This window comes from Danio aesculapii, chromosome 10, assembly GCF_903798145.1.
Source record: "Danio aesculapii chromosome 10, fDanAes4.1, whole genome shotgun sequence".
NCBI lineage: Eukaryota > Metazoa > Chordata > Actinopteri > Cypriniformes > Danionidae > Danio > Danio aesculapii.
This window is the reverse complement of record NC_079444.1, coordinates 36,087,766-36,114,117: the sequence shown is the minus strand read 5'-3', so window position 1 is coordinate 36,114,117 and position 26,352 is coordinate 36,087,766. Positions and strand designations below refer to the sequence as shown.

Here is a 26,352-nt window from a genome sequence, read left to right as displayed (position 1 = left end):
CAACATTTAGGCATTAGTTCATATAAGTCTTTACATGAAAAATGCTTGAACAATCTGTCATAATATTGTGTCATAATGCATTTTTCTATACCTTTCCATTACACTTTTTATCTAAATCTGTCTAGAATTAGTAAATTTCTCACAGGTGAATCTTGGCTTTTTCTAATAAGGTGCACCTCAAAGCAGATTGTCCTGTTTACATTTCTACTTTTGTATTGTTTTTTGTGCTATGCAGTGTTGTCTTTTCCTCACTGTATCACAATGCCATGATCTGTCAACAAATTACAGTACAAACAGCAACAACAAAAAATAGTTTACACCAGAACAGCCCTCCAGAGGACACTGTTATACTGACAACATGACTGTCATTTGATTGCCTTATCCATACACAATGACACGAGGACTCGTAATTCTGACACCACTGACTTGTTCATTCACACAGAAATGTAGTTTTGAGAGATGAACTCAGGATTTTCAGTAAGAGACTGGCTTTTGCAGGTAATCCATGGTGTTTTGGTATTTGTACATGCTGTTTTGAGAAATGTACTTACTGTTCTGCGAATTTCAATTCTGATCTGAGAAATATAACAGAGGCAACTGATTTTATAGAATTTTGGCAGCAAAAAATAAACAGACAGACAGACAGACAGATTAAATAGACAGACAGACAGACACACAGGTAGATAACAGACAGACAGACAGACAGGCAGGCAGATAGATTAGACAGACAGACAGACAGACAGACAGGCAGACAGACAGACAGACAGATAGATTAGATAGACAGACAGACAGACTGACGGACAGACAGGCAGACAGACAGACAGACAGACAGATAGATTAGACAGACAGACAGACAGACAGACAGACAGACAGAGAGGCAGATAGATTATACAGACAGACAGAAAGACAGACACACGGGTAGATAATAGATTAGATAGACAGACAGACAGACAGACAGACATATAGATTAGATAGAAAGACAGACAGACAGACAGACAGACAGGCAGGCAGGCAGATAGATTAGACAGACAGACAGATTAGACAGACAGACAGACAGACAGGCTGGCAGATAGATAGATAGGTTAGACAGACAGACAGACAGACAGACAGGCAGACAGACAGACAGACAGACAGACAGACAGACAGACAGACAGAGAGGCAGATAGATTATACAGACAGACAAAAAGACAGACACACAGGTAGATAATAGATTATATAGACAGACAGACAGACAGACAGACATATAGATTAGATAGAAAGACAGACAGACAGACAGACAGACAGACAGACAGGCAGGCAGATAGATTAGATAGACAGACAGATTAGACAGACAGACAGACAGACAGACAGACAGACAGACAGACAGACAGACAGACAGACAGGCTGGCAGATAGATAGATAGATAGATAGATTAGACAGACAGACAGACAGACAGATAGACAGACAGGCATATAGATTAGATAGACAGACAGACAGACAGACAGACAGACAGAAAGATTAGACAGACAGACAGACAGACAGACAGACAGATTAGATAGATAGACAGACAGACAGACAGACAGACAGGCAGGCAGATAGATTAGACAGACAGATTAGACAGGCAGATAGATTAGACAGATAGATAGATTACATAGATAGATAGATAGACAGACACAGACAGACAGACCGACAGACAGACAGACAGACAGGCAGATAGATAGATTAGATAGACAGACAGACAGGCAGATAGATTAGACAGATAGATTACATAGATAGATAGATAGACAGACACAGACAGACAGACAGACAGACCGACAGACAGACAGACAGACAGACAGACAGACAGGCAGGCAGATAGATTAGACAGACAGACAGACAGACAGACAGGCAGATAGATAGATTAGATAGACAGACAGACAGACAGACAGACAGACAGGCAGGCAGATAGATTAGACAGACAGACAGACAGACAGACAGACAGGCAGGCAGATAGATTAGATAGACAGACAGACAGACAGACAGACAGACAGGCAGGCAGGCAGATAGATTAGATAGACAGACAGACAGGCAGATAGATTAGATAGACAGACAGACAGGCAGGGGAGTACAGTTCGCTTAAAATATCTAAATTATTTATTTTATAAAATATTTTTAAACCTTGTCCCTCAAGTCCCGCCCACAACACATGCACTCACTCATCAGTGCGCGTCTGTCCGCGGCCATGGCAACATCAACAGGCAACGGACTGAGGACCAGACAAATGTAAAATTGCCTTGAATAAAGGTAAGACATTTACTCTTTGGCATGCAAATGTGGAGTTGATGTTGTATGCACCGTTCATATCGCACGTTCATAGAAGGACCCATAAACTAACGAATTGGCTTTATATTTTGTTTCTTTCCAAATGCTTTTTGTTATCGCTGGCCTAAATCTTCAGTGTCTTCCACTGGTGCCTTCTGGGTAGTGTAGTTTGTTATTGCGGGTTTCATTATGTGTCTGTGGGTTTAGGCATAACGGAAAAAACTACAAGTCCCTTGTCAAGGAAAACGAAAAGCGATGACGTTTGTGCTACTCTTACATGCAAGCAATGATTGATACATTTGATTTACTAGGTAAAACATATTGAATTTGAATTACTAATTGTGTATTGCTACTTAGGTAATTTTGGTGGAAATACAGAAAAACACGCAATTAAAAATAACCCACGAGGCGCCTGGGATGGTAATTATTATGCGCCTCACGTCAGGTGTCCGACAAATGCTTTAGTTTTGACAGTCGCTTTGTTTGTGGCCAGGACAAAGGTTAATATACCAGAGTTTAGTAGTAAGTGCAGATTTACATTCAGACCCAAATAGAAATCCACAAATTTTGATTGTTTTCCGTGAATCTACGTGATATGGTAATGCTAGGTAACGTAAAAGTGGAAAAGACTGGTTTGTTTATTCAAGATTCAGTTACTACTGTGCGTTTTAAAACGCTAGCACAATAATACATCCCATTTTTACTCTTTACGGAGACCAGGTGGGAAACTGAACACTGAAACTTTAAATGGAAAATAAATGTATTTATGACAAAGTGCAACATGCAAAATAATGCTGCATATGATGAAGGATAACATTTATATTTTGGGATTTTTGGCTCTTCATAAAAATGTAAAGTCTAATGTAAAATAGTGTAGTGCAGGGGTGCCCAAACCTTTTCTTATGGAGTGCCAAACTTGATTAAGTGCCATGGACCATAGTTAGATAGATAGATAGATAGATAGACAGTTAGACAGACAGACACACACATAGATACATACGGATACATAGATAGATAGATAGATAGATAGATAGATAGATAGATAGACAGACACACACATAGATAGACGGATACATAGATAGACAGACAGATAGATAGATAGATAGATAGATAGATAGATAGATAGATAGATAGATAGATAGACAGACACACACATAGATAGACGGATACATAGATAGACAGACAGATACAAAGACAGATAGATAGATAGATAGGTAGATAGATAGATAGATAGATAGATAGATAGATAGATAGATAGATAGATAGATAGATAGACTGATTCTCACTCTCCTCTCAGCTGGCATGGCAGGCCAACTTTGGCCCACGGACCCTAGTTTGGCCATCTCTGGTCTAGTGGAAAGAAATCAAACTTATTTAATCACAAAAGTCTATATATTTGTAGTTTTTACTCAAACTTTTTCATATCTTTTTTTAAGAGATATGTTTGTTTTTCTATATGTTGTATTTCCTACAAATAAATAATTATTTTTTCCAGTTTACATTATTATAATCATAGAGTGAAATAAAGAGACACACAAATTCTCTTTTCTAAAAACACTTGACTAATATATGCCTAAGAATGATAGTAAAAAGTATTCTCTTTCATTAATTTTCCTTCGGCTTAGTCCCTTTATTGATCAGGGGTCACCACAGCTGAATGAACCGCCAACTTATCCAGCATATGTTTTACACAGCAGATGCTCTTCCAGCAGCAACCCAGTACTGGGGAAACACTCATACACTCTCACATTCACACACATACACTACGGCCAATTTAGTCTATTCAATTCACCTATAGCGCATGTGTTTGGACTGTGGGAGAAACTGGAGCACCCAGAGGAAACCCACACAAGCACATGGAGAACATGCAAACTCCACACAGAAATGCCAACTGACCCAGCCGGGACTCGAATCAGTGACCTTCTTGCTGAGAGGCGACAGAGCTAACCACTAAGCCACCAAGCCGCCCCAAAAAAGTAATTATTAAAAGTAAAATAATTATATAATATTATGCAATAAATATATGCAAATTAGCGATATTTAATTACATTAAGCCTAATTAGCATATTAAAAGTATACATTTTAACAGAAAACCTGTAATACAAATGAAAGTTTGCAATTCCTAATTTAATAATTAGTCAACTGGGGAAGACTCCGGGTGTTTAAGAAAAATCCTTTTACTCTTATCAGCTTTCATTTGTTACGTTGATATCATATGCAGCTTGTACAAATGTACACATACACACATTTTCTATTTTCATATACTCAATAACTGTATGTTTTCTATCACACAATTAACTGTTAAGAATAAAAAAGGCAGTTACATTCAACCAAAACTAATCTTGTATTTGTTTTGAGCAGTCGGGACTGAGTAATTGCATCAGTGTAAATGATTGATTCAGCTCTGCATCATCTTATCAGCCTCTCTGTTCTCTTCAGGACTCATGGCCTGATATCAGCAGCTCTCAAACCAGCATCTCTGAACTCCAGTCGTGTTGAAGAAAGGTTCTGATTTCTCTCACATCATGAATCTGACTGAGATTTGTGACAATGCTAAGAAAGGAAGAGAATACGCACTGCTGGGGAACTATGACTCTTCCATGGTGTACTATCAAGGGGTTATACAGCAGATCCATAAGCACTGTCAGTCCCTCAGAGATCCTGCACAGAAAGTCAAATGGCAACAGGTAAAACTTATACTTTATAACTGTCTAACTTAATATGTATAAGTGATTATTTATTTAAGAAAATATATATAGCAGTGCTTCCCACACATAGACTTTACTTCTGCGGGCCGCCCAGATATATTAACAAGTGCCCATATATATTTAGTGACACATTTTTTTTTACTGTTATTAACATCGTTTGCATTTTTTTGTATCCGCCTAATATAACCAAACATCCGTGAGCGCATAAGTAGTGGAAAATCTTCTCTCGTTTACCTGTTTCGTTCTGTGCATGCAAGACCTGTCAACACTCCCACAGACAGTGTCACGTGCTCTGCAGACCCACAGAGGCACGCCTTTTTGGGACTTAAAATTCGTCCGGTGTTCGGTAGATTTGTCCTACCTTCCATTAAAAAAGTGGGTAGCACATTTTGATGACTCAATATGCCACTCATTAGATTTTGCTACCAGTGTAAATTTTAATGTGGAGGAGTGTGATATGAAGGTGTAACATCGGCCTAACCTACCTAATCCCTAACCCCAACCTCAGAACCATTCAAATACAGTGTTGGTAGCATAATGTGATGGGTAGAATAAAATGTCAGGACACCGGTCCGGGATTCAACTTCTGCTTTCGCTTTCTAAAGCTCGTATGCGTTTTTGCATTACCTTTTTACTTCAGGCTACTTCGCATGGCTTCGCAATTCGTGAGAGAAACATTCAATAATAATTTTTTTTTTTTTATCTAAATAACTCAGAAAAACTTTACTATATACTCTGAGAGGATGAAATGCCTGTTCTAAACTGGCTGCAAAATATATGTACACCATTAGTAACGGTTAATCAAAGCATTTACCTTATTTAAGTAATCTACACATTTTAATCTTGTAATTATGATTATTTTTTTAGAGATATTGTCTGTTTTTATTTCTTTTTCTGTCATTTATTTCTCATTTGCTGATTATTTTATTAATTTGATGATGTTAATATGTTACATAGTGCTATTGTATATACATATGTAAAATGCTTTGGCATTCAAGTTTGCTTTGAGAGAAGCAGATTTGACCTGTCAGCGGGTGCACATGGCTCCTGAATAGCATAAAAGTAAGAGAAATTGTTCATGTCTTTTTTACTTTAACTCATTGAAAACAAACTGTGTAATAAAATTATTGTTAATTTTTATTATATATTGTTTGTCATATTTAGTTAACTATTTATGTGATTTGGGTAAATTGGGTAAATTTCAATTGAATATCTAACCTGTGGGAAGCACTGATACAGTTGAAGTCGAAATTATTAGCTCGCCTGGGAATTTGTTTTCTTTTTCAAATATTTCCCAAATCAGAGCAAGGAATTTTTCACAGTATTTCCTATAATATTTTTCATTCTGGAGAAAGTCTTATTTATTTTATTTCGGCTATAATAAAAGCTGTTCTTGATTTGTTTTAAACCATTTTAATGTCAATGAAATTACCCCCTCTTTACCCAGCTCTCAAGCAAGCCAGTGACAACAGTGGCGAGAAACAAACTTCACCAATTTACAAAAGTGAAGGAAAAAAACTCTTAGCTTTGATCTAAACGGAGTAATGTTGTGACATATTATTACAGTATAAAATAAAACAATTGTATTTTAATCCACTTGATTTTGTAAAATCTTATTTTTTGTGGTAATATTGGTGATTTAGTGCTCGATTGTTATTGGTACATCGATACTAATATTGCTTGTTATTGTCAGCGCTGAAAATAACTTAATTTTTGATAAATAAAAAGCTTAAAAAGCACTTGTCTCAATCTTTAGAATAGTTTTGCACAACGCTTTCACACAAAAATATCAATGTCAATATGAATGGAATAAAGTTTTTAAAATTTATAATAATATTTCACCGGTGGCATGGTGGCTCAGTGGTTAAAACCGTTGCCTCACAGCAAGAAAGTTGCTGGTTCGAGTCCCGGCTGGGTCAGTTGGCATTTCTGTGTGGAGTTTGCATGTTCTCCCCGTGTTGGTGTGGGTTCTCCCTGAGTGCTCCGGTTTCCCCCACAGTCCAAGCACATGCGCTATAGATGAATTCTTGGGTAAACAAAATTGGCCATTGTGTATGAGTGTGTGTGTGTGTGTGTGTGTGTGTGAATATGAGAGTATATGGGTGTTTCCCAGTACTGGGTTGCAGCTGGAAGGGCATCACTGCTGCAGATGCGTCTCCCAAAGCCTTATAAACACACCACATGACAATAAATTAATAATTAGCTGAGCAAACAAAGTCACTATGCTGTAACTATACAAGACATTTATAATATTAGCGAACTGATGGTACCAGTAGTCTTATCATATGCTTATATTTTCACACATTTAAAAAAAGCAGTGCTGTACTGTAGGACACTCTAACGTAAACACATCGTGTTGCTTCAAATTACTCAAATAATCATGCTTACTGATTTGAAAGTAGACAAATATAAAAGAAAAAGGAGTTTTCATACCGTGCAGTTCTCGCTTTCATTGACTGATCCAGGAACGTGTTTTTCGCCGTTTTTCGCCGTTTTCGCGTCAGCTCGGTCTTATCGCATTCATCCTATTTCACGAACACATATGAACCAACATAGCAACGGAAACTTGTGGAGTTGATATGCTGACAGACTGACAGGCAGTTTGTGTCGTTCCCATAAACGCAATATTATACCACGATGATGATAAATTACACCAAAACTAGCAACTGTTTCTGGCGTTACCGAAACAAAAAGCGGATTTTCTGGAAGTGGCAAAAACAGACACATTTTCTTTAAAATTTGTGTCCTTGCGCTTCGTAAAACATTTTAATATGGTATTTTATGGTATTATATAGTATTTTCACAAACGATTCTACCTTGTTTTGAAATAGTTTTTTAACCTACAAAATGCTCTTTAAATACTGATGTATTTGAAATACACACATTATTTGCAGTTCAAAAATTAAAAGGCAAAAACTTTACTATTCTTTTTTTTAAATATCTTTCACTATATAAAATTTATATTATTATAACTATATTAATTATTTATATTAATTATTGACTGGAGCATTAATGCTACAAATTCAGCTTTACAGTAATAAATGACATGTTAAAATAAACCCAAATACACAACAGTTTATTTTGAAATTGTAATAATATTTCACAATGAATTTGTGTTGAACGCAAGAGGCTTCCTTCATCAACATTATATTTATTACCCATAAAATATAGTGATGCTGGTAGAGTAAATGTATTCTGAAGGACTCAAATCAATGCAGTTTCCCCTCCTCTCTGAACCCAGGTACGGCAGGAACTGGCAGAGGAATATGAGCAGGTGAAAAGCATTGTAAGCACCCTGGAGAGTTTCAAGGTGGACAAAGCGGTTGATTTCCCCAACCCTGTGCCTGAGGAGGGCCCGAGGGACCCTGATGTGTGGCCTCCTCCAACCCCAGCGGAGCACAGGTACAGCCGACAGAGAGTTTCAGGCTTCAGTGCTGTCACTGGCTGCTCACTCATGCACTGCTCTAGCAGACAGCACTAATAGATACGATTAGAATTTGGTGAAAATGCATTTAGTTTAGTTTTATTAAAAAAACATTGTAGATGCGGTACGTTAGAATTTAATTTAGATTACACATTCATGCTATACAGAAACAACTTCAGCATTCACAAAATACATTTCAAACCAAATGAAGTTCCCTCTGTACAGTATGTGATTTTTGAGTGCAGTGCTAGTTGGTTATACCTGATAATGTGACTCTGTGTGGTCATAGAGGACCTGTCCAGGTAAAGAAACCGGTCCCTTTATCAAAGCCCCAGAGGAAAGAGTCTCCCGGGATGCAGCATCGTGGACCTGTGGGCAGAGGTCAGCCCAACATTAAACCTGACAGACCCAACACCCGTGACGGACGTGGAAATAAGGCTAAGGAGGAAAAGGTAAGTTTCATAACTGGTTAAGTTTTAATTTAGTCAAAGACTATAGAATACACAAGACATGTCACTTGTGTAGTCTTGAATGAGGAAAAGTGTAATGGTCAATATAGTGAATGAAGCCCCGCCTACTAGTACAGAGCCAATCATCAATCGCTATAGACTGACGTTTCTCCAAGAAAGAAGCTGGGACCAGACAAGTGCTTTATGACAGTTTTTGTGGTGAACAAACGCAAAGGAATCTCAGCTAAAACTGGCTTCACGGACATAAGAAATAGATCCAGATAAAGCTCGAAATCTGTACTTTTAAATGAACCAAGTGTACTTGAAAACAATTTTTTTTTTTTGTTTTGTATTCTGAATGAAACAAACGTGAGGTACAGTCCGTCCTGTCAAACGCACATCACATGACAACAACTACTCAATCGGCCACAAACATGTAAATAAAGAGTCGTGGCCATTTCTGTAGGAGATTCACCATCAAGACTAAGTTGTGAATTACTTCTGAAGTGCAGCACGATCAGAGGATCATTATTCAGAGGATGATAATGTGCAGAACGGCCATTAATGAGGTTGGTGTTGTGATCTTGTTCTTTTCGAGTGCGCATGCCAATTAGCTTGGGCAACCTGAAAAAATACACATTTAATTATTTATTTAATTTGAACGTTAAGACAAAACCTATGAGACAGTTGTTGTTTAATTTTATTGGTGATTCCAAATATGTAATGTAATCATAAGCTTGGCAAACTGTTTTGGAGTATTTAATGCTTACCCATTTAGACAGAATGCTCGAGCATACGGCCGAGAGGAGTTTGAAAGATGGCCACCGAGTGAAATGACTTGCCTTAAAGGGGCTTTGGTTTAGTACATTTAAATTAAATTATTTTATTGTTTTTAAAGAAGCATATTCTGTTAACAAAGGTAATATTTCCCAATTTTTTACAGTTTAAATTGATTTACATCTATTTTATTTAAATCTTGAATAGAAAATACAATAAAAACTGTAAAATTGGGAAATATTATCATTTAAAATTGTGCTTTTTCTTATTGAATGTAGTTTAAAATGTAATATGTAATTGATTTTAAAGCTGAATTTTAGGCATCATTACTCCAGTATTTAGTGTCATGTAATCCTTCAAATATATGATGATAAGTATTAAAAAGTGTTAGTCTGCTTCACATTTTTGTGGAAACTCTGATACAGTACCTTTTAAAAACTTTAAGTATCATTAAAATGTTTACTTTTATTCATCAAGGACACATTCAATTGTTCAAAAGTAAAATGAAAGACATTTATAATGTATCTATATAATCAGCAGATGATAATAATTTATGAGACTGAACAGGAGTAAATACAGGAATGAACAAAATGATAAAATATATGAAAAATCAAAAGCTTTTGTTTTAAATGCATTAAATATAGTTCACTATTTAACTTTTTATTGTATTTTTTTTTCAAATAAATGCAGCCCTGGTGAGGAAAAGAGACTTCTTCAAAATAATAAAATTGATTGCTCCCAAATGTTTTACCATCATATCATATATCATGCAGGGCTTGACATTAACATCTGCCAAATGCGGGTAGATTTCACCTAGACAGACACCCCCTCTAGCCACTTTGGCTGTTTGAAAGTAATTTTTAAATTGTCAGTGCTGCCTTGTCACTAAAGATTAGATGCATGATGGGATGCGCACAAGTGCTTAAAAACTCCCGTGTCCCGTTTCATTGTGCGAAGTAACCAGGCCTGGAAATACAACTGATGCGATCGTTTCTCTTTGAAAAAGACTAGAAAAAAGTGGTGCTCATGCCCCCAACAGTCCTGCTACTTTCACAGCTTGAGATTGTTTGTAAGCAGCAGCAGTTGCTGCTTTCACTTTAACCATTCTTTGAACAGATATTTAATGAGCCTAACGTTAACCAAGTGTGTGCAATCATCCTTTCATTATTGCACACAGAATGTTGTTCATTCACTGGCTTTCTTTTGTTTACAGTTATTTTTGTTAATGTGGTTTAATTATTTTCCTTTACAATAACATTGCATTAATAGAAGATTAACTCTCCATTTATCTATAGTTCACTGGCGATCTGGGACCTTTAGCCTGGACAAGCTACTGTGTATAGATACATGAACATAATTTTTTTAAATGTCAATTGTTTTTTTTTTAAGAACATTTTTGTTGAATAAAAAGTTATATGTTGCTTGTTTTGACCCATTATTTAAAATTTGTAGCAAGAAAATTATTTGTTTAGTGTGGCTAGAGACAAAAAAATGGGTAAATCCTTAGTGTTGAGCCCTAAAAAGCCATGTGAAATAAAACTAATTGCAATGTGACACTATGAAACCACAACCCATTTGCTCTTGCTCATTGAGCAAGGTCATACACAACACAACAAAAAGTTAAATTAACAAAGAGGGATGTTTACATTACACAAAATTTTAATCAAGTAATTTTAGTGCGCCAATTCAAATTTATGTATATAAAATATGTTTCCCCAGCAACAAAATTGTGGCTAGTGAAAATTGTCGAGTGGCTAGTAATATTGGAAAACTACTAACCACAGTGGCTGGTGAACAAAAAAAGTTAATATCAAGCCCTGATCATATGATATATGTCATATCATATTATATCATATCATATTTTGTATCATATCATATACAGTTGAAGTCAGAATTATTAGCCCCCCTTTGATTTTTTTTTTATTTATTTTTATTTTTAAAATATTTTCCAAATGATGTTTAACAGGGCAAGGAAATTTTCACAGTATGTCTGATAATTTGTTCTTCTGGAGAAAGTCTTATTTGTTTTATTTCGGCTAGAATAAAAGCTGTTTTTTAAACATTTTAAGGTCAAAATTATTTGCCTTATTAAGTTATATATTTTTTCGATAGTCTACAGAAAAAACATCATCATACAATAACTTGCCTAATTACCCTAACCCGCGTAGTTAACCTAATTAACCTAGTTAAGCCTTTAAATGTTACTTAAAGCTGTATAGAAATGTCTTGAAAAATATCTAGTCAAATATTATTTACTGTCATGATGGCAAAGATAAAATAAATCAGTTATAAAAATGAGTTATTAAAACTATTATGTTTAAAAATGTGTTGAAAAAATCAGCTCTCCATTAAACAGAAATTGGGGGAAAAAATAAACAGGGGGCTAATAATTCAGGGGGGCTAATAATTCTGGAAAACCTCTCTGAGTCAGAATTATGGTTCATTTCAGGTCAGCTCATAAATGTGTTCTGTGTTTCGGCTATTTCATGTGTTGTACCTGTCTGTCTGTGTGTGTTCAGAGTAAGAGAAATGCTCAGGAGGGCGCTGCTGATGTGGAACAGAAGAAGTTTGATGGCACAGGATATGACAGCGATCTGGTGGATGCACTGGAGAGAGACATTGTGTCGCGCAATCCAAATATCCATTGGTAATGTGCCATTTCACATCTTTACATATAGTATGTAGAATAAATATTTTGATGCCATTTTATTGGTCATTTGTGACCATCACAGTGGATTGTGTATAACATTACTTCATTACATAATACGACAAGACAGCACACAATTAATGCCATTTCATTACACAAATACTTTTCTTGATTTGAATGTAAATTATTGATGGTTTATGAGACAACATAATCATGACAGGCTAGTATTTTGTCTGCTTGTATGTCTCTGATTTCTGTTAACATTTACAGACTAATATTTTACTTTACCTTTTCATTTAGTTTAAACGAATGTTGTTTATAATGAACGACTCTATAGTTTATAAAAAAATTCAAACAAAATGTGCTTTAGGGGAAATTAATGTGTCGGTGCTTTTTGGGTAAGATATTCATACAGATAAACAAGATAAGGTTACCCTGATGAAGGCAAGTATTTGCCAAAATGTGTAGGTGCAGTTTTATGGAATAGCCACGTTAATAAAGGCTTTTTAAATCATTTTTTCACTTTTTTTTGAGTGCTTTGGACTAATAATTTTGCATTTTAACTCTATAGTTTGTTTTATATGCAGTACTCCCTACTAATATGTTCTAAATACTTACTTTCCCATACATATATACTGTTGGTGCACAGGCAGATTTTGCCACAACTGACCAATCAGTGTAGAGCAGGCTCTCAGAAAGGTGGTTTAGATAGATTGTATCCTTGAACAAACCATTTCAAACACTGAGAAATGCTGTATTATGTATTATTACTATATTGTGTGTATTATGGGAACATAAGTGGGTTATCCTTGGATGGATGTAACTTATTGTAAGGCACAAACATTCACACATTGGTCAACTCATGTTTACATAGAAAAACAATGCAAAAGTAGCACAATGGAATGGAAAAATAAATTCTGTGTGAACGGCCTCTGAGAGTGGCAAATATTTTAGCTAGTTTGATAATACTTTCAGCTTTCAAAAAGAATTAGTAATTTCAGTTCTTTAAAAAAGCTTTTGCATAGCCTGTAATGTTTTGAGAAAGCATCAGGTATTTTTGGAGCCTTGGTGTTGCCGAGTTTGTTGTTGTTGTTGTTGTTGTTAATATTATTATTATTATTATTGGTTATTTTTTGGTCAAGAACCCGTTTAGTGTTTAAGACCTAAAATAGAAAAAAGTCCCTCAGGGTCAGTGGTGTAAAGTAACAAATTACAAATACTCAAATTACTGTAATTGAGTAGTTCTTCTCAGAACTTGTAATTTACTGAGTAGTTTTATAAATGTGTACTTTTACTTTCCCTTTAGTACATTTTTAGTGCGGTACTTTTACTCCACTACTTTTCTTCATCCTGTAGTCACTACTTTATTTTCTCTTGTCTATGGGGATTGGAAAAATCAGTCCTGTGATTCCTGTCCAAACAAATCACACATTCTGTAGTACCTCAAGACATGAATGATTTATAATTGCAGCAAACTGTTTGGAATCATTAAAAGTGTCCAAGACAATGTCCAAAATCTTTACACGCATTGACCAAGAGACTGTTTAGATGCATGTCACTGATGAGAAGATGACAGATGTTTACTGTATGATGACCAAAATGGCCTTAAACACCCAGCAGGCATAAGACATCAACATGACGTCAGATTGACGTCGTACCCCAATGTCATGGGTACGTTGCATTTTGTTTGAAAATTGGGTTGAAGCCAGAAGTCAATGGCAGGCCTTTGTCAATGTCCAACCAAATATCAATGTCTAATGATGGTCTAGCTTGACGTTGTGTGGACGTTACCACTATGACGTCTATCAGATGTTGAATTTTTGGCCATACCTGACGAATAAATATCAGTATTTGACAATAATACGATGTTGGTTTAAGATGTTGGCTCGACGTTGGATTTGGTCAGTTTCTAACAACCTAAAATCAACCAAATACCAGCATCATTTGACGTCGTTATTGGACATCAAAATAACGCTGTTCTTGGACGCTGGCTAGACATTACATTTTGGTCACCTGACATCATAACCTAAATCTAACCTAATATTAACGTCTTATGACATTGTGTGCCTGCTGAGCAATAACTAAATGCACTACAGAATATTACGTTTACACAGGTCCACAAATTACATGTAAATGCATCAGCTTTTTACAGGGTAATGCTCACTACTCTTGAATACTTTTGAAAGGTCTTTTTAGCCATACTTTGAGTAATATTTACAACCGATACTTCTACTCTACCTGCACTACATTTTTAGGCAAGTAATGGTACTTTAACCTAAGTATGATTTTTCAGTACTCTTTACGTCACTGCTCAGGGCCTAGACACTGGCTTGTAAACCTTGATGCAGTGAGTTAAATTTTGTCATAAAAATGAATTGGGTTAAGTTTTCGTTGGGTTTTTGATTTTCAATTGGGTAAAGTTTCAGTTGGGTTCTTGATCGATGCAGTTTAATTTTTGTAGTAAAATGAATGACGAAAGTTTCAATTGGGTTTTTGACTTTATTATTTTTAATTAATTAATTAATTTGCTCAAGAACCTAATTTTGATTTAATTTTCTCAGATTTTGTGTTTAAATAAGTCTAAAAGATCTAAATAAGTCTAAACGATCTAAAAAGTCCCTCAGGACCTAGACATTGGCTACGTAAACATCAATGCAGTAAGTTTAATTTTTGTTCTTCGCCGAAGACAATAAATAGCATGCTGAGTCAGCGACAGCTGTCAGTCACAGTGGAAGTTAGTGATTCAGTGCTGGACGGTGATTCAGGCAAGCTGTCGTGTTTTACTGTTTCTGCAGGGATGACATAGCAGATCTGGAAGATGCCAAAAAGCTGCTGAGAGAGGCAGTGGTCCTGCCCATGTGGATGCCAGACTTCTTCAAGGGGATCCGCCGCCCGTGGAAGGTTAATATGTTAGGTGACACCTGATGCCAGAGCTTGACATCCCACCATACGCACATATGGAGGAGTAGTCTGTCATTCTTTGTTTTTGCCAACATTTATTTCTTAATTTGCATCTGATTTTTAGTTTTTATTCCACTAGAGGGTGCTGTGATACTAGTTTATCTTATAGGACAGGATGCAAGCTTTTATTACTGCTGTAGTATTCATCAGCTCATGTAGTTCTCCTTCAGTTTGTTTTTGCACATCCTATTTGGTCCATAGAGTTTTTTTTTCCCCATAAATCATCAGCTTTGTATGTTTTAAATTCACAAAAGTCACATTATCATGTTGTTTATCTGTCAGGGTGTGCTGATGGTGGGGCCTCCGGGCACTGGGAAGACCATGCTGGCGAAAGCGGTTGCTACTGAATGTGGCACAACATTTTTCAATGTGTCGTCCTCCACACTGACCTCAAAGTACAGAGGCGAGTCTGAGAAACTGGTGCGGCTCCTCTTTGAAATGGTAAGTGATCTCTGAGGAAGCAATGGATAGACTCTTTTCTGAAGTGTAATCTTATAGCAATGCCACTAAAAGTGATAAAAATTAGCCTCATACTTGAAATTTAAGATCCCATAGGGAAGCCTTTTTTCCTAGATAATTTTGGATTGATAAAACTGTATTTTTGATGTTTTTGTTACATTTCTCCAGAGTATAAAGAATGCTTACCAAACAGCTTTAAAATCTGAAACTGTGACGCATGCAAAATCATATTAGACTATAGATATCTCTATATTCTAACACTGGGATCTAATATTTAAAATGCATGTTAGTGTTGTGACACATTTTGCATTATTTAAAGGTGCTTTTATACTTTATTTAGTCAACAATATAGTTAAAAAAGTGAAAGATGAATAAATAGATAAAAATAAAAAGTGAAAGATACTCCAGATAATGTAAATAAAAGATAATGCCAATGGTCAACATAGAGGAAATGATTTATTAATTACTTAATGGAAAAATGCACTAAAGAAAGGTAAATAATAGCGCTGGAAGTGTTTATTTGACTTAAATGTGCAATATGTTGTTTTTAGGAAAGACATATAAAGCATTTAGTTAAAAATACCCCCATGTAAAAGTTAATAATACATTTCTGACAAACAGTGGCTAATACACATTAATGATAAACACTGTATTTTTGATGAGTTTACAGTTAGTTAGTCAGTAAGTGAGTGAGAGGGGAAAATAAAAAAAACATCCTTTTAAAAAGGAAAAAAAAAAAACTTTGATAAACTTTGTTGATTTTACATATATCGGCATTATGTTATGTTATAGGTTAGTTATGAGTTAAAAAAATACAAATATTCTGCCTAAAATATTATATTCCAGTGCAAATATTGCTCCTTATTTTATTAAAAATAATAATAGTAATATTCCAACTGAAAATATTATATTCCAGTGCAAATATTGCTCCTTTATTATATTTAAAATAATAATAATAATTATAATAATACGCCTAAAAATATTATATTCCAGTGCAAATATTGCTCCTTATTATATTTAAAATAATAATAATAATATTCCGACTAAAATATTTTATTTCAGTGCAGATATTGCTCCTTTTATATATATAAAATAAGAATAATATTCCGACTAAAAAAAGTTATATTCCAGTACAAATATTGCTCCTTATTATATTTAAAATAATAATAATAATAATAATAATAATAATAATAACAATAATAATAATAATAATAGTCTGCCTAAAAATATTATATTCCAGTGCAAATATTGCTCCTTATTATATTTAATATAATAATAATAATATTGCGACTAAAATATTTTATTTCAGTGCAGATATTGCTCCTTTTATATATATAAAAGAACAATAATATTCAGACTAAAAAAAGTTATATTCCAGTACAAATATTGCTCCTTATTATATTTAAAATAATAATAATAATAATAATAATAATAATAATAATAATAATAATAATAATTGTAATAGTCTGCCTAAAAATATTATATTCCAGTACAAATATTGCTCCTTATTATATTTAAAATAATAATAGTAATAATAATAATAATAATAGTAATAGTCTGCCTAAAAATATTATATTCCAGTGCAAATATTTCTCCTTATTATATTTAAAATAATAATAATAATAATAATAATAATAATAATAATAATAATATTCAGACTGAAAATATTATATTCCATTGCAAATATTGCTCCTTATTATCTTATTATATTTAAAATAATATTAATAATTATAATAGTCTGCCTAAAAATATTATATTCCAATGCAAATATTGCTCCTTAATATATATATATATATTATATAAATATATATATATAATAAATATATCTCAATTAAGTAATTTTATGGAAATATAAGCTCTGGTAAATGAAAACAAAAAGTTAAGTTATAAGAATGTTTTTCCCCTTTTACAGGCCCGTTTTTATGCCCCTACAACCATTTTTATCGACGAGATCGACTCTATATGTGGCAGACGCGGCACATCAGATGAACACGAGGCGAGTCGCAGAGTCAAGTCAGAGTTACTGGTGCAGATGGACGGTAAGTTTAGTGTTGTCCAAGTCCACCACTCTGTTATAATAGGACAGTGACTGATTTTACCAACATTGGGGTAAAGTAACAAATTACAAATACTCAAAATAATTCAATTCATTTCATGTTTATTTCGGTAGTGCTTTTACAATGTAGATTGTGTCAAAGCAGTTTAACATAGAAGTTCTAGTAAACTGAAACTGTGTCAGTCCAGTTTTCAAAGCTGAAGTTCAGTTTAGTTCAGTTCAGTGTGGTTTAATTTTCACTGCTAAAAGTCCAAACACTGAGGAGCAAATCCATCGATGTGCACCTCCAGAAGTCCCAGTTAATATAAACATTAGCATAATTGATTAGTTTTTTTAAGGAATTATGCTGTCTATGGTGATTGGTGAGGTAGAATAATCAGATTTCCCTCCAATCAAATTGCTTAAAGACAGTAACACTGTTTAGGTCACTGATGAAAAGATGAAGGATGCCCACTGTTATGATGACTGTTCGAGGCTGAAATTGTCCTGAGGAATATCTAAATGCACTACAGAATGATACATTTTTTTGAACACATGAGTAAATTGCATGTATTCTATCAGTGCTGCATGAGCTTGGTTTGCAGTGCCAACTTAACACTCGCAGCCTGTTAGTCAGGGTTCAAAGTGCATAACCCACGTGTTAGCATATTGTCACTGCTAGTTTTTTGCCCCTTAGGTTACACAGTGTTTACTTTACATGTAAACACATCAACCTGCTTTCTGTCAGCTTATTATAGGTGCATATATTAATGTAATGTGTTCTAACGATAAATTATACTCTCATTTTAAATGTATAGTCCATGAATTGCAAATAATTTAACTTACACTTAAAAACAAACCTTGAAAAGAAAATAGCACTGATGTCAGCCTCATTTTGAATTTGGAGAGAATAAGGTGGAATAATTTTTACACCATAATATTCACTACTCTTGGCTACTTTTAAAAGAGCTACTTTTTACTCATACTTTCAGTAGTATTTATAACGCATACTTTTACTTACATTATATGTATTTTTGGGAAGTAATTCCTGAAAAACTAATTTATTTGTTAATTTCACAATATTAATTAATAATATATTAGTTACCATAACTTTATTAGTTACTAATAACTTTAATTAACTAGTAACTAATTACTAATATCCTTTAACAGTTGAAGTTATTATATATAGATGTAGTTAACCTGCATTTATATAGTGGGGCTGCATGATATTGGAATATTTGGCATTGCGATATTTTGTTTTGCTGTGATATGTGAAGTTTATTTATAAACTAATTTCGAGAGGAGCACGTGCTTATGATTGATCACAGCTGGTCCCGCATTAACTAGCGCATGATTCACCTATCAGATGATTCCTAACTCACTATAAAGTTTCTCACTTTAGGTAACTTCGCCTTGAAGAATCCTCCTTTTTACCCCTACTCGTCCCTCCTTTCCCTTTAAAGGATGGCATGGTGGCCCAGTGGTTAGCACTGTTGCCTTACAGCAAGATTGTTGCTGCCTAGTTAACCTAATTAACCTAGTTAAGCCTTGAAATGTCACTTTAAGCTGTATAGAAGTGTCTTGAAAAATACCTAGTCAAATATTATTTACTGTCATCATGGCAAAGATAAAATAAATCAGTTATTAGAAATGGGTTATAAAAACTATTATGTTTAGAAATGTGTTGAAAAAAAATCTTCTCTCCGTTAAACAGAAATTGGGGAAAAAAAAATAAACAGGGGGGCTAATAATTCAGGGGGGCTAATAATTCTGACTTTTTAAATATATATGTATATATGCGATATGAATATAATGTCACCTGATTATTTATAGCTCTATTTGGAAAGATTTTAATAGTTTAGATTGACTGGGGTGATCAAGTTTTTAATCTATGAATTTTATCTAAAATATAATAAATTACGATCATATATATGTAAATACAACAGAGCAAAAATAAAAGTGAAAAACAGTGCTGTATGGTTTTCTGGGGAGTCTAACAGTATTCAAATACAAAAATGTAACAATCTAACATAAAATAACATGGTCATAGTTATATTAATAATTTTATACAATAATATAAAAATATTTATGATTATCTTTGTATTTTAATATTTAAAGGTGCAGCTTGTAAGTCTGACACCAAGTGGTTTTGCATTAGGTATTGCATTCCTCGATCAAAACAAAGGCAAGCGCAGGTTGCCAGATTGACGACCAACAGGAGCGAGGTTAAACGCTGATTTAAACCATATTTCATATAAAAGCAATGGCACCATATAGAAGGAATATTTTCCATATTAAAAAGAGTTTTTGTTCTAACCAACACCTCGAATTGATATATTAGACACGGCTTCTATTTCAGCTGAACAACAGAAAACTGACAATGCTCACCTCAGGTACACCTCATGTGCTTTATTCAGTGTTAAATGCTAACAATGACTTTTTACATGACATATATTGCCATACTACTGAAAGCTGCAGCAGACAGTTCACCTCAGATCTTGAAAATAAAATCAACCATTTGAAATTGAATTTTAGTACTGCGAAATAATGCAAACAAACACATCAGTAATTCAGCATCTACATTTAATAATGTTTAATATGTATTCATTACATTATAAACCTTACCATTTGGTGAGTGAGTGCATATTCTGTGCTTCTGAATGGCTGTATTTAAATTTCTGTCGTGCTGCGTCTGGTGCAAACAGCCAAATTGCTTATCACTGCAAATCTCGTCACGTAGCGTGTTGTTAAGACACGCGGTTACAATGTAACCTGCTTACCTAACGTTTACATTCGTAATATTTATATTATTTGCTAATTAATAACCTCATGAGGAACTCTGAATCTGCGTCTCATTTCGGAGTCTATTACTGTCCACCGGAGATCGCATTTCGGTCATGGACGCATGCTTTGAGAGCCTTTCTGACTGAATGAATGAAATACGCAGTTTTCCACCAAGCCAGCCCGGGCTGCTGAAATTTAATTGGCTAAACTGGCATTGGGCGGGTTAAAAGAACCAAAACAAAGACAGCGTTCTGGCAAATAACAGACATTTTCAAGAAGGCATTTCCTGACATTTCATGCCGTTCAGCCTTATAATCAGTGCCTTTAATAACTAATCCTTTAATAATAAAATCCTGCGATGTGATTACACACATTGCGACATCGATGCTCAATTGATATATTGTTCAGTCTTATTGTATACTATATACTGTAGGTGATGTCTATATAAAGATATTAGTTGAGTCTAATTTTCCAGTATTCTTCCACCCACCTATGCAATGGCATCAGGTGTAGGAGGCACTCAAGAGAGTGAAGACCCCTCTAAAATGGTGATGGTCCTGGCAGCTACCAACTTCCCCTGGGACATCGATGAGGCTCTGAGGAGACGACTAGAGAAGAGGATCTACATCCCGCTGCCCACTGGTAAACTCAAACCCACACACACTCACATCCTGCAGGCAGTCACGGCTCCTCCGTTCACCCACTCACTGATCAACCAGACTGACTAATCTCCATCCATTCATGGTGTGCTGGTAGGTCATTGCTCGCGAGGATTCACTGTCTGATGTAACTCCATTGTTACTGTTACAGGGTCTGGATTTTAGCATTTCAAATTGGAAGAAAGACAAGAATATGTCAAGTTTATAAATGGCCATATTTTTGCCTGAAACTAAACGGGGGGAAATAGAAATGGTATAAATATGAATGAAGTGAGTGTTATTTTTGGGACCATTAAGATTAGTTTTTGAATTGTAAATTAGAAAATGAGTGGTAAATATATAAATATAGCTTAACTCTAAACTTGAAAAATGAAAGGTAAAATTAATACAAATAAAACACTGAAACAGGTATACATACTAAAACAAACAAATGACAAAAACAATACAAAGTTGAAAAGAGTAAATATTACACAAATATACACAGCAGTTCTGTCTGTTTTTTTCTTGAATTTGATAACCGTGGGATATTCTGCAAATAACTGCACTGGTCCAGCCTCTTAACCCTTGTGTATTACTCCGCGCACATACAGCAACAAGCAGAGGACACTCTACAGTTTAACAAATATTGCTGCTGTTGGACAACAATGTACTCTTGAGGCTTTTTAAGTCGAGAATGTAGTTTTTTAGATTGCAAATATGCCATTTAATTATAAGAATAGTGCCTATTTTAAATATTTATAATTTCGGAGAGACAGCGCGTCGGCATCCATTAGTCTTTGTGCAGAGCTAAGATGGTTGACGTTGTCCATCCACAAGATGGCGACAGGACCGCATAATAAGCTCTTAGAGGAGAAAAACTCGTAATTTCTAACTACAGCTGATCAAATCATTATTATATTGGTAAGTGATATTTTAAGTCGAACTCTCTCTTTTGTATGTTGTAGTGCTGTATTTATACTATAGTAATTGTAGTGTATTGAGTGTGAGATTATGTACTGTCATGATGGGAAAGATAAAATAAATCAGTTATTAGAAGTGAGTTATTGAACTATTATGTTTAGAAATGTGTTGAAAAAAATGCTCTCCGTTAAACAGAAATTGGGGGAAAAATAAACAGGGGGGCTAATAATTCTGACTTCATTTGTGTATATATATATACCTGACAATACAATAATAATAATCAGTGGCACTGACAATTGAAGCACATTTATAAATATAAATAATTAAATCATTTAAAAATTACTAACAGCATAAATTAATAAAGTAAACAAACTAACAATTAACACAACGAAGTTTAAATGCTTTATTGGTAATGTAATATTGTGTTGTTTTGGGGGATAAAAGATAAAAACTAAGTAGAAATTTATAATAATTATATTAAAAAATAATATAAAATTATATAAAAAAGTATATTAAAATAATAGAATGCAATATCAAAATAATGTATTTTCTGCAATACAAGTAAATGAACTACATTTAACACCATTTAGAACAGATTAAGAATGAAAAGTACATGAAAAAACCTCTGTTGTCATAAACAACATTCTATACAAATGTATATAAATACAAGCCTGTGAGAAATGAGCTTTACAAATAAACTTGCGTGTGTCTAAGTCGGCAACAATGCAAATGTGAGTGATTTTAAGTGCTCTCTTTACCTCTATTTATTTGTCTCTTTGAAATATGAAGTAACACATTTCAGATGATTTGTGTTTCTAAAAAGAAGCCAAACCAATCTCATGATAAATGGATTTTGAATAAAAACAGGGTAAAAATGTAAACAAAGCTAACTGATAGAACTGAACTCCACAGCTAAAGGCCGGGCAGAGCTGCTGAAGATCAATCTGAGAGAAGTGGAAGTGGCGTCTGATGTGGATCTGACCATCATCGCTGAGAAGATTGAGGGTTATTCGGGTGCTGACATCACCAACGTCTGCAGGTACAGTGTGTTTTCAGGATTAGAGAACACCTCGTCCTCACTGAACTGCATGTGAAGTCATTTCTCTGTGCGCAGTACATTGCAGTGACAAAATCACTGGCAGAAAGAACAGACTCAAGCTCATTTTGCTGATAGCGCCCTATTAGATTATTTTCCATTTATTTTGCCCTTCAGCACTGTAAAAAAAACTCCACAATAGAAGAAAAATCGTAAACCACACCAATCAGATCAGATGCTTAAAGGAACAGTTCATTTTATCTTTGCATTAAGAGTCATTTTACTACTCCCCTACAGTTAAACAGTTCAGTTTGAATCCATTCAACCAATCTACGGGTCTGGCTGGAGCATTTATAGCTTAGCTTAGATTATTGAATCGGATTAGGCCATTAGCATCTCACTCAAAAAAAAGTTTAGATCATTTTTCTATTTAAAGCTTGACTCTTCTGTTGTTGCATCATGTACTATGATAACAGAAAATTACTTACTCTCAGGGCCATTTATATCAAAGTTGATATTTAGGCGCACAATGTTGGTGCTTCGTTACATCTAGTTTTTTATGAGGTGGGTCGTTAGCCCAGCGCTCAACCCTCAACCTGGACAGGGTTTCTGCAGATATCATAATATCAAATTTAAGACCTATATCACAATATTAAAAACACGCCAGAGAAAATGTAAAACTCACAAAATTTGTGGTAAAATAAAATTATTTAAATTGAACAGTACTAAAGACAGGTTAGATGCACCATTAAACTATAGAAAAAAAAAACCCAAAACATCTTAAGCCTTATTTATACTTTCGCCTGGCGCCACATCACGCACCTCCGCTGACTGTGCGCGCACCTCAAGAAACGGACGAGGCTTTTATACTTGAGGCGTTCGCCATTGTGATATTCTTTAAAATGGCAGGGGGCGGTCAAAAGAAATCCACCGTAAAATCAGACGGATAAACAGAGAAGTAGAAAGTTTCCGGAACTACGTCATATCATTAGTATCGTTCAAGATTTTTAAATGAATTATTTTTTAGAATTTATTATAATGATTTATAACCATACAAGATTTTTTAAATCAAACTTTAATGCATCACTCGCTTTTGTTCATATCTCAGACTGTTCTACCTATTAAAGTTAAATATCAATGACAAGACAAAATGGGTTGCTCTACAATAAAAAATTTTATTCGGCAAGAATAAATGCAAAACAGCTTACTAAAAATACTGACTTTTTACATTTTTTTTTTTATTTTGCCCACTAAACAATTCACACACTACCGTCTAGCTAGTTTCTGTCCTATACTTAAGCTAAAAAGGCAATAATTGACCAACAATCCTGTCCATTATCCCCAATAAAGCCTAGAAAAACAGGCCATCAGTATTTTGTAAACGGATAGATTCAAATATTCTTTTCCAGTTATCAAAGACATTATTTGTTACTTAATTTTAGTTTGTAGCTATTACATTGTTTTAACTTCAAAATTGGAATACATACATTAGTGTAAAACCTATGAATGGTGGCAGATCTCCAATTTTAAGGATATTTATAAATAACCAAATAGACAAATAAACTAATAGCCTGATTTTAACAAAATTCAAGACATGCAAATTAATAAAGTCTTAATTTCCACGGGTGTTTAGAAAATGAAATGTTTCATATAAAGTAATTTTATACTTGTTTTGTAATAAAATAGTTAAAGGTGCCTTGAAGTGCTTTGAAATGTGCATTTTTTCATTCGATGCTTGATGTAATCTCAACTGAAAAACGAAGAGAGGGTGGGATATAGAATAGCTCCTCCCCTTTAAGAAAAGCAGCCATTAGCATTTCGTTTTATTACAGCTCTGCTAATGCACAGATCGAGCTCAAGCGCATCAAAAGAAAAGTAAATGTGAAGCGTCTTGAAGGGGGCGGAGCATTTTAGATACTAGAGAGCATTTGATTGGTCAGAACATTTGCTAAGAAACGGAAATATGAGCTGACATCAAAAAAAATCATTGATCCATTCAGGCGGAAGCGACAAACTACAAGCTTTACATGCTTGTATCAGTTTTATATCTACTAATCTCAAATCCTGTCATTGTTTTGTTACCACACTAGCCTATAGATATTCTTGAAGACTAACTTACTCATACTAACATCTAAAAAAACCTTTAATTTCACTGAACTTTTAAGAATTTAAATAAAAATGTAATCTTTAAATATTTTTTAAAACCAGGTAAATAGTGAACAACTGGAACAAACTTATGGCGCCCTCCAGTATTGTATGTTCGAATGAAAGTAAAACATCTTTCATAATCACTAGCCTAAGTGAAGCTGTCTGCTTAAATCATGTGGGTTTAATGATGTAAATGAGCCTGCTGATGTTGCGTCTGTGCTCTCAGAGATGCGTCGATGATGGCGATGCGCAGGAGGATCCAGGGTTTGAGTCCTGAGGAGATTCGAGCTCTTTCTAAAGACGAGCTGCAGATGCCGGTCACCATGGAGGACTTTGAGCTCGCTCTCAAAAAGATCTCCAAATCTGTCTCGGCGGCCGATCTGGAGAAATACGAGTCCTGGATGTCTGAGTTTGGGTCGGTGTGAAGACAAACCACTGCTACAAGATAAGTGTGAATGTGGGAGAACACACTATGGACCAATACTTAAGGGGGAAAAAAAGGCACGGTTTAATGTCTGTAGAGACTTTTTAAAGTGCTACTGAAAACTAGTGGAACCGGTGTTCAGATGCGTTTGGGCACGTTTGGACTGAGAGAAGTCGCACCTTTAATTGTCAGAAATGCACTACTGATCTGTGTTCGACACGGAGCTACCTTTACATGTTTCTAGTATCTCAGTTTCAAGACATTTCTAACTTCATTCTCCGCTAACAGATGGAAATCGGCTGAGTTGTCTTAAGTTTCAATTCTGTGAAAATAATACTTGACAAGGGGGAGCAGCATAATCTTGGTACTGTGCTGGATGGTTTTTTTATGTTTAGACGTGTTATGTTCTTAAGTGTTTTATTTGATAATTATAATAAATTAACATTTATTCTCTACCTATGCAATGTGCTTTGACCAGAATATTTTCTTATCTCAATAGTACGCATTTTATTGCAGGATTCATTTCGGAACAGTTTGAGAATATTTATATAAATATTGCAAAGAAACGACGGTCACACTTTACAATAAGGATGATGTTTTCACTAACATGATTGTACAGCATTTTTTAATCATAGTTCAACATTCATTCATTCATTTGCTT

At 34.6% G+C, this 26,352-nt stretch overlaps 1 protein-coding gene across 2 annotated transcripts; it reads left to right on the top strand.

The window, feature by feature from the left end:
- The first annotated feature begins 2,178 nt into the window (after window positions 1-2,178).
- Window positions 2,179-26,141, top strand: katnal1 (katanin p60 subunit A-like 1). Of its 2 annotated transcripts, none has more exons than XM_056467593.1 (11): window positions 2,179-2,262; window positions 4,720-4,967; window positions 8,230-8,390; window positions 8,702-8,864; window positions 12,158-12,285; window positions 15,081-15,186; window positions 15,529-15,687; window positions 17,618-17,744; window positions 21,032-21,166; window positions 22,996-23,122; window positions 25,494-26,141. In XM_056467593.1, the coding sequence occupies exons 2-11, from the start codon at window positions 4,806-4,808 to the stop codon at window positions 25,690-25,692; spliced, it is 1,467 nt and encodes a 488-aa protein (XP_056323568.1). In that variant the 5' UTR covers window positions 2,179-2,262; window positions 4,720-4,805; the 3' UTR covers window positions 25,693-26,141. The 2 variants fall into 2 exon arrangements, with proteins under 2 accessions (XP_056323568.1, XP_056323569.1); XM_056467594.1 differs by having other exon boundaries at window positions 2,204-2,262; window positions 4,702-4,967.
- The last annotated feature ends 211 nt before the right edge of the window (window positions 26,142-26,352 follow it).

What these genes read in the sequence shown, in the direction of transcription:
- katnal1 (XM_056467593.1), top strand. Translation starts at nt 4,806, where the DNA reads ATGAATCTGACTGAGATTTGTGACAATGCTAAGAAAGGAAGAGAATAC. An exon ending in GGATCCGCCGCCCGTGGAAG is followed by an intron (nt 15,187 to 15,528) that starts GTTAATATGTTA and finishes TTTATCTGTCAG; the next exon opens with GGTGTGCTGATGGTGGGGCC. An exon ending in CTACATCCCGCTGCCCACTG is followed by an intron (nt 21,167 to 22,995) that starts GTAAACTCAAAC and finishes TGAACTCCACAG; the next exon opens with CTAAAGGCCGGGCAGAGCTG.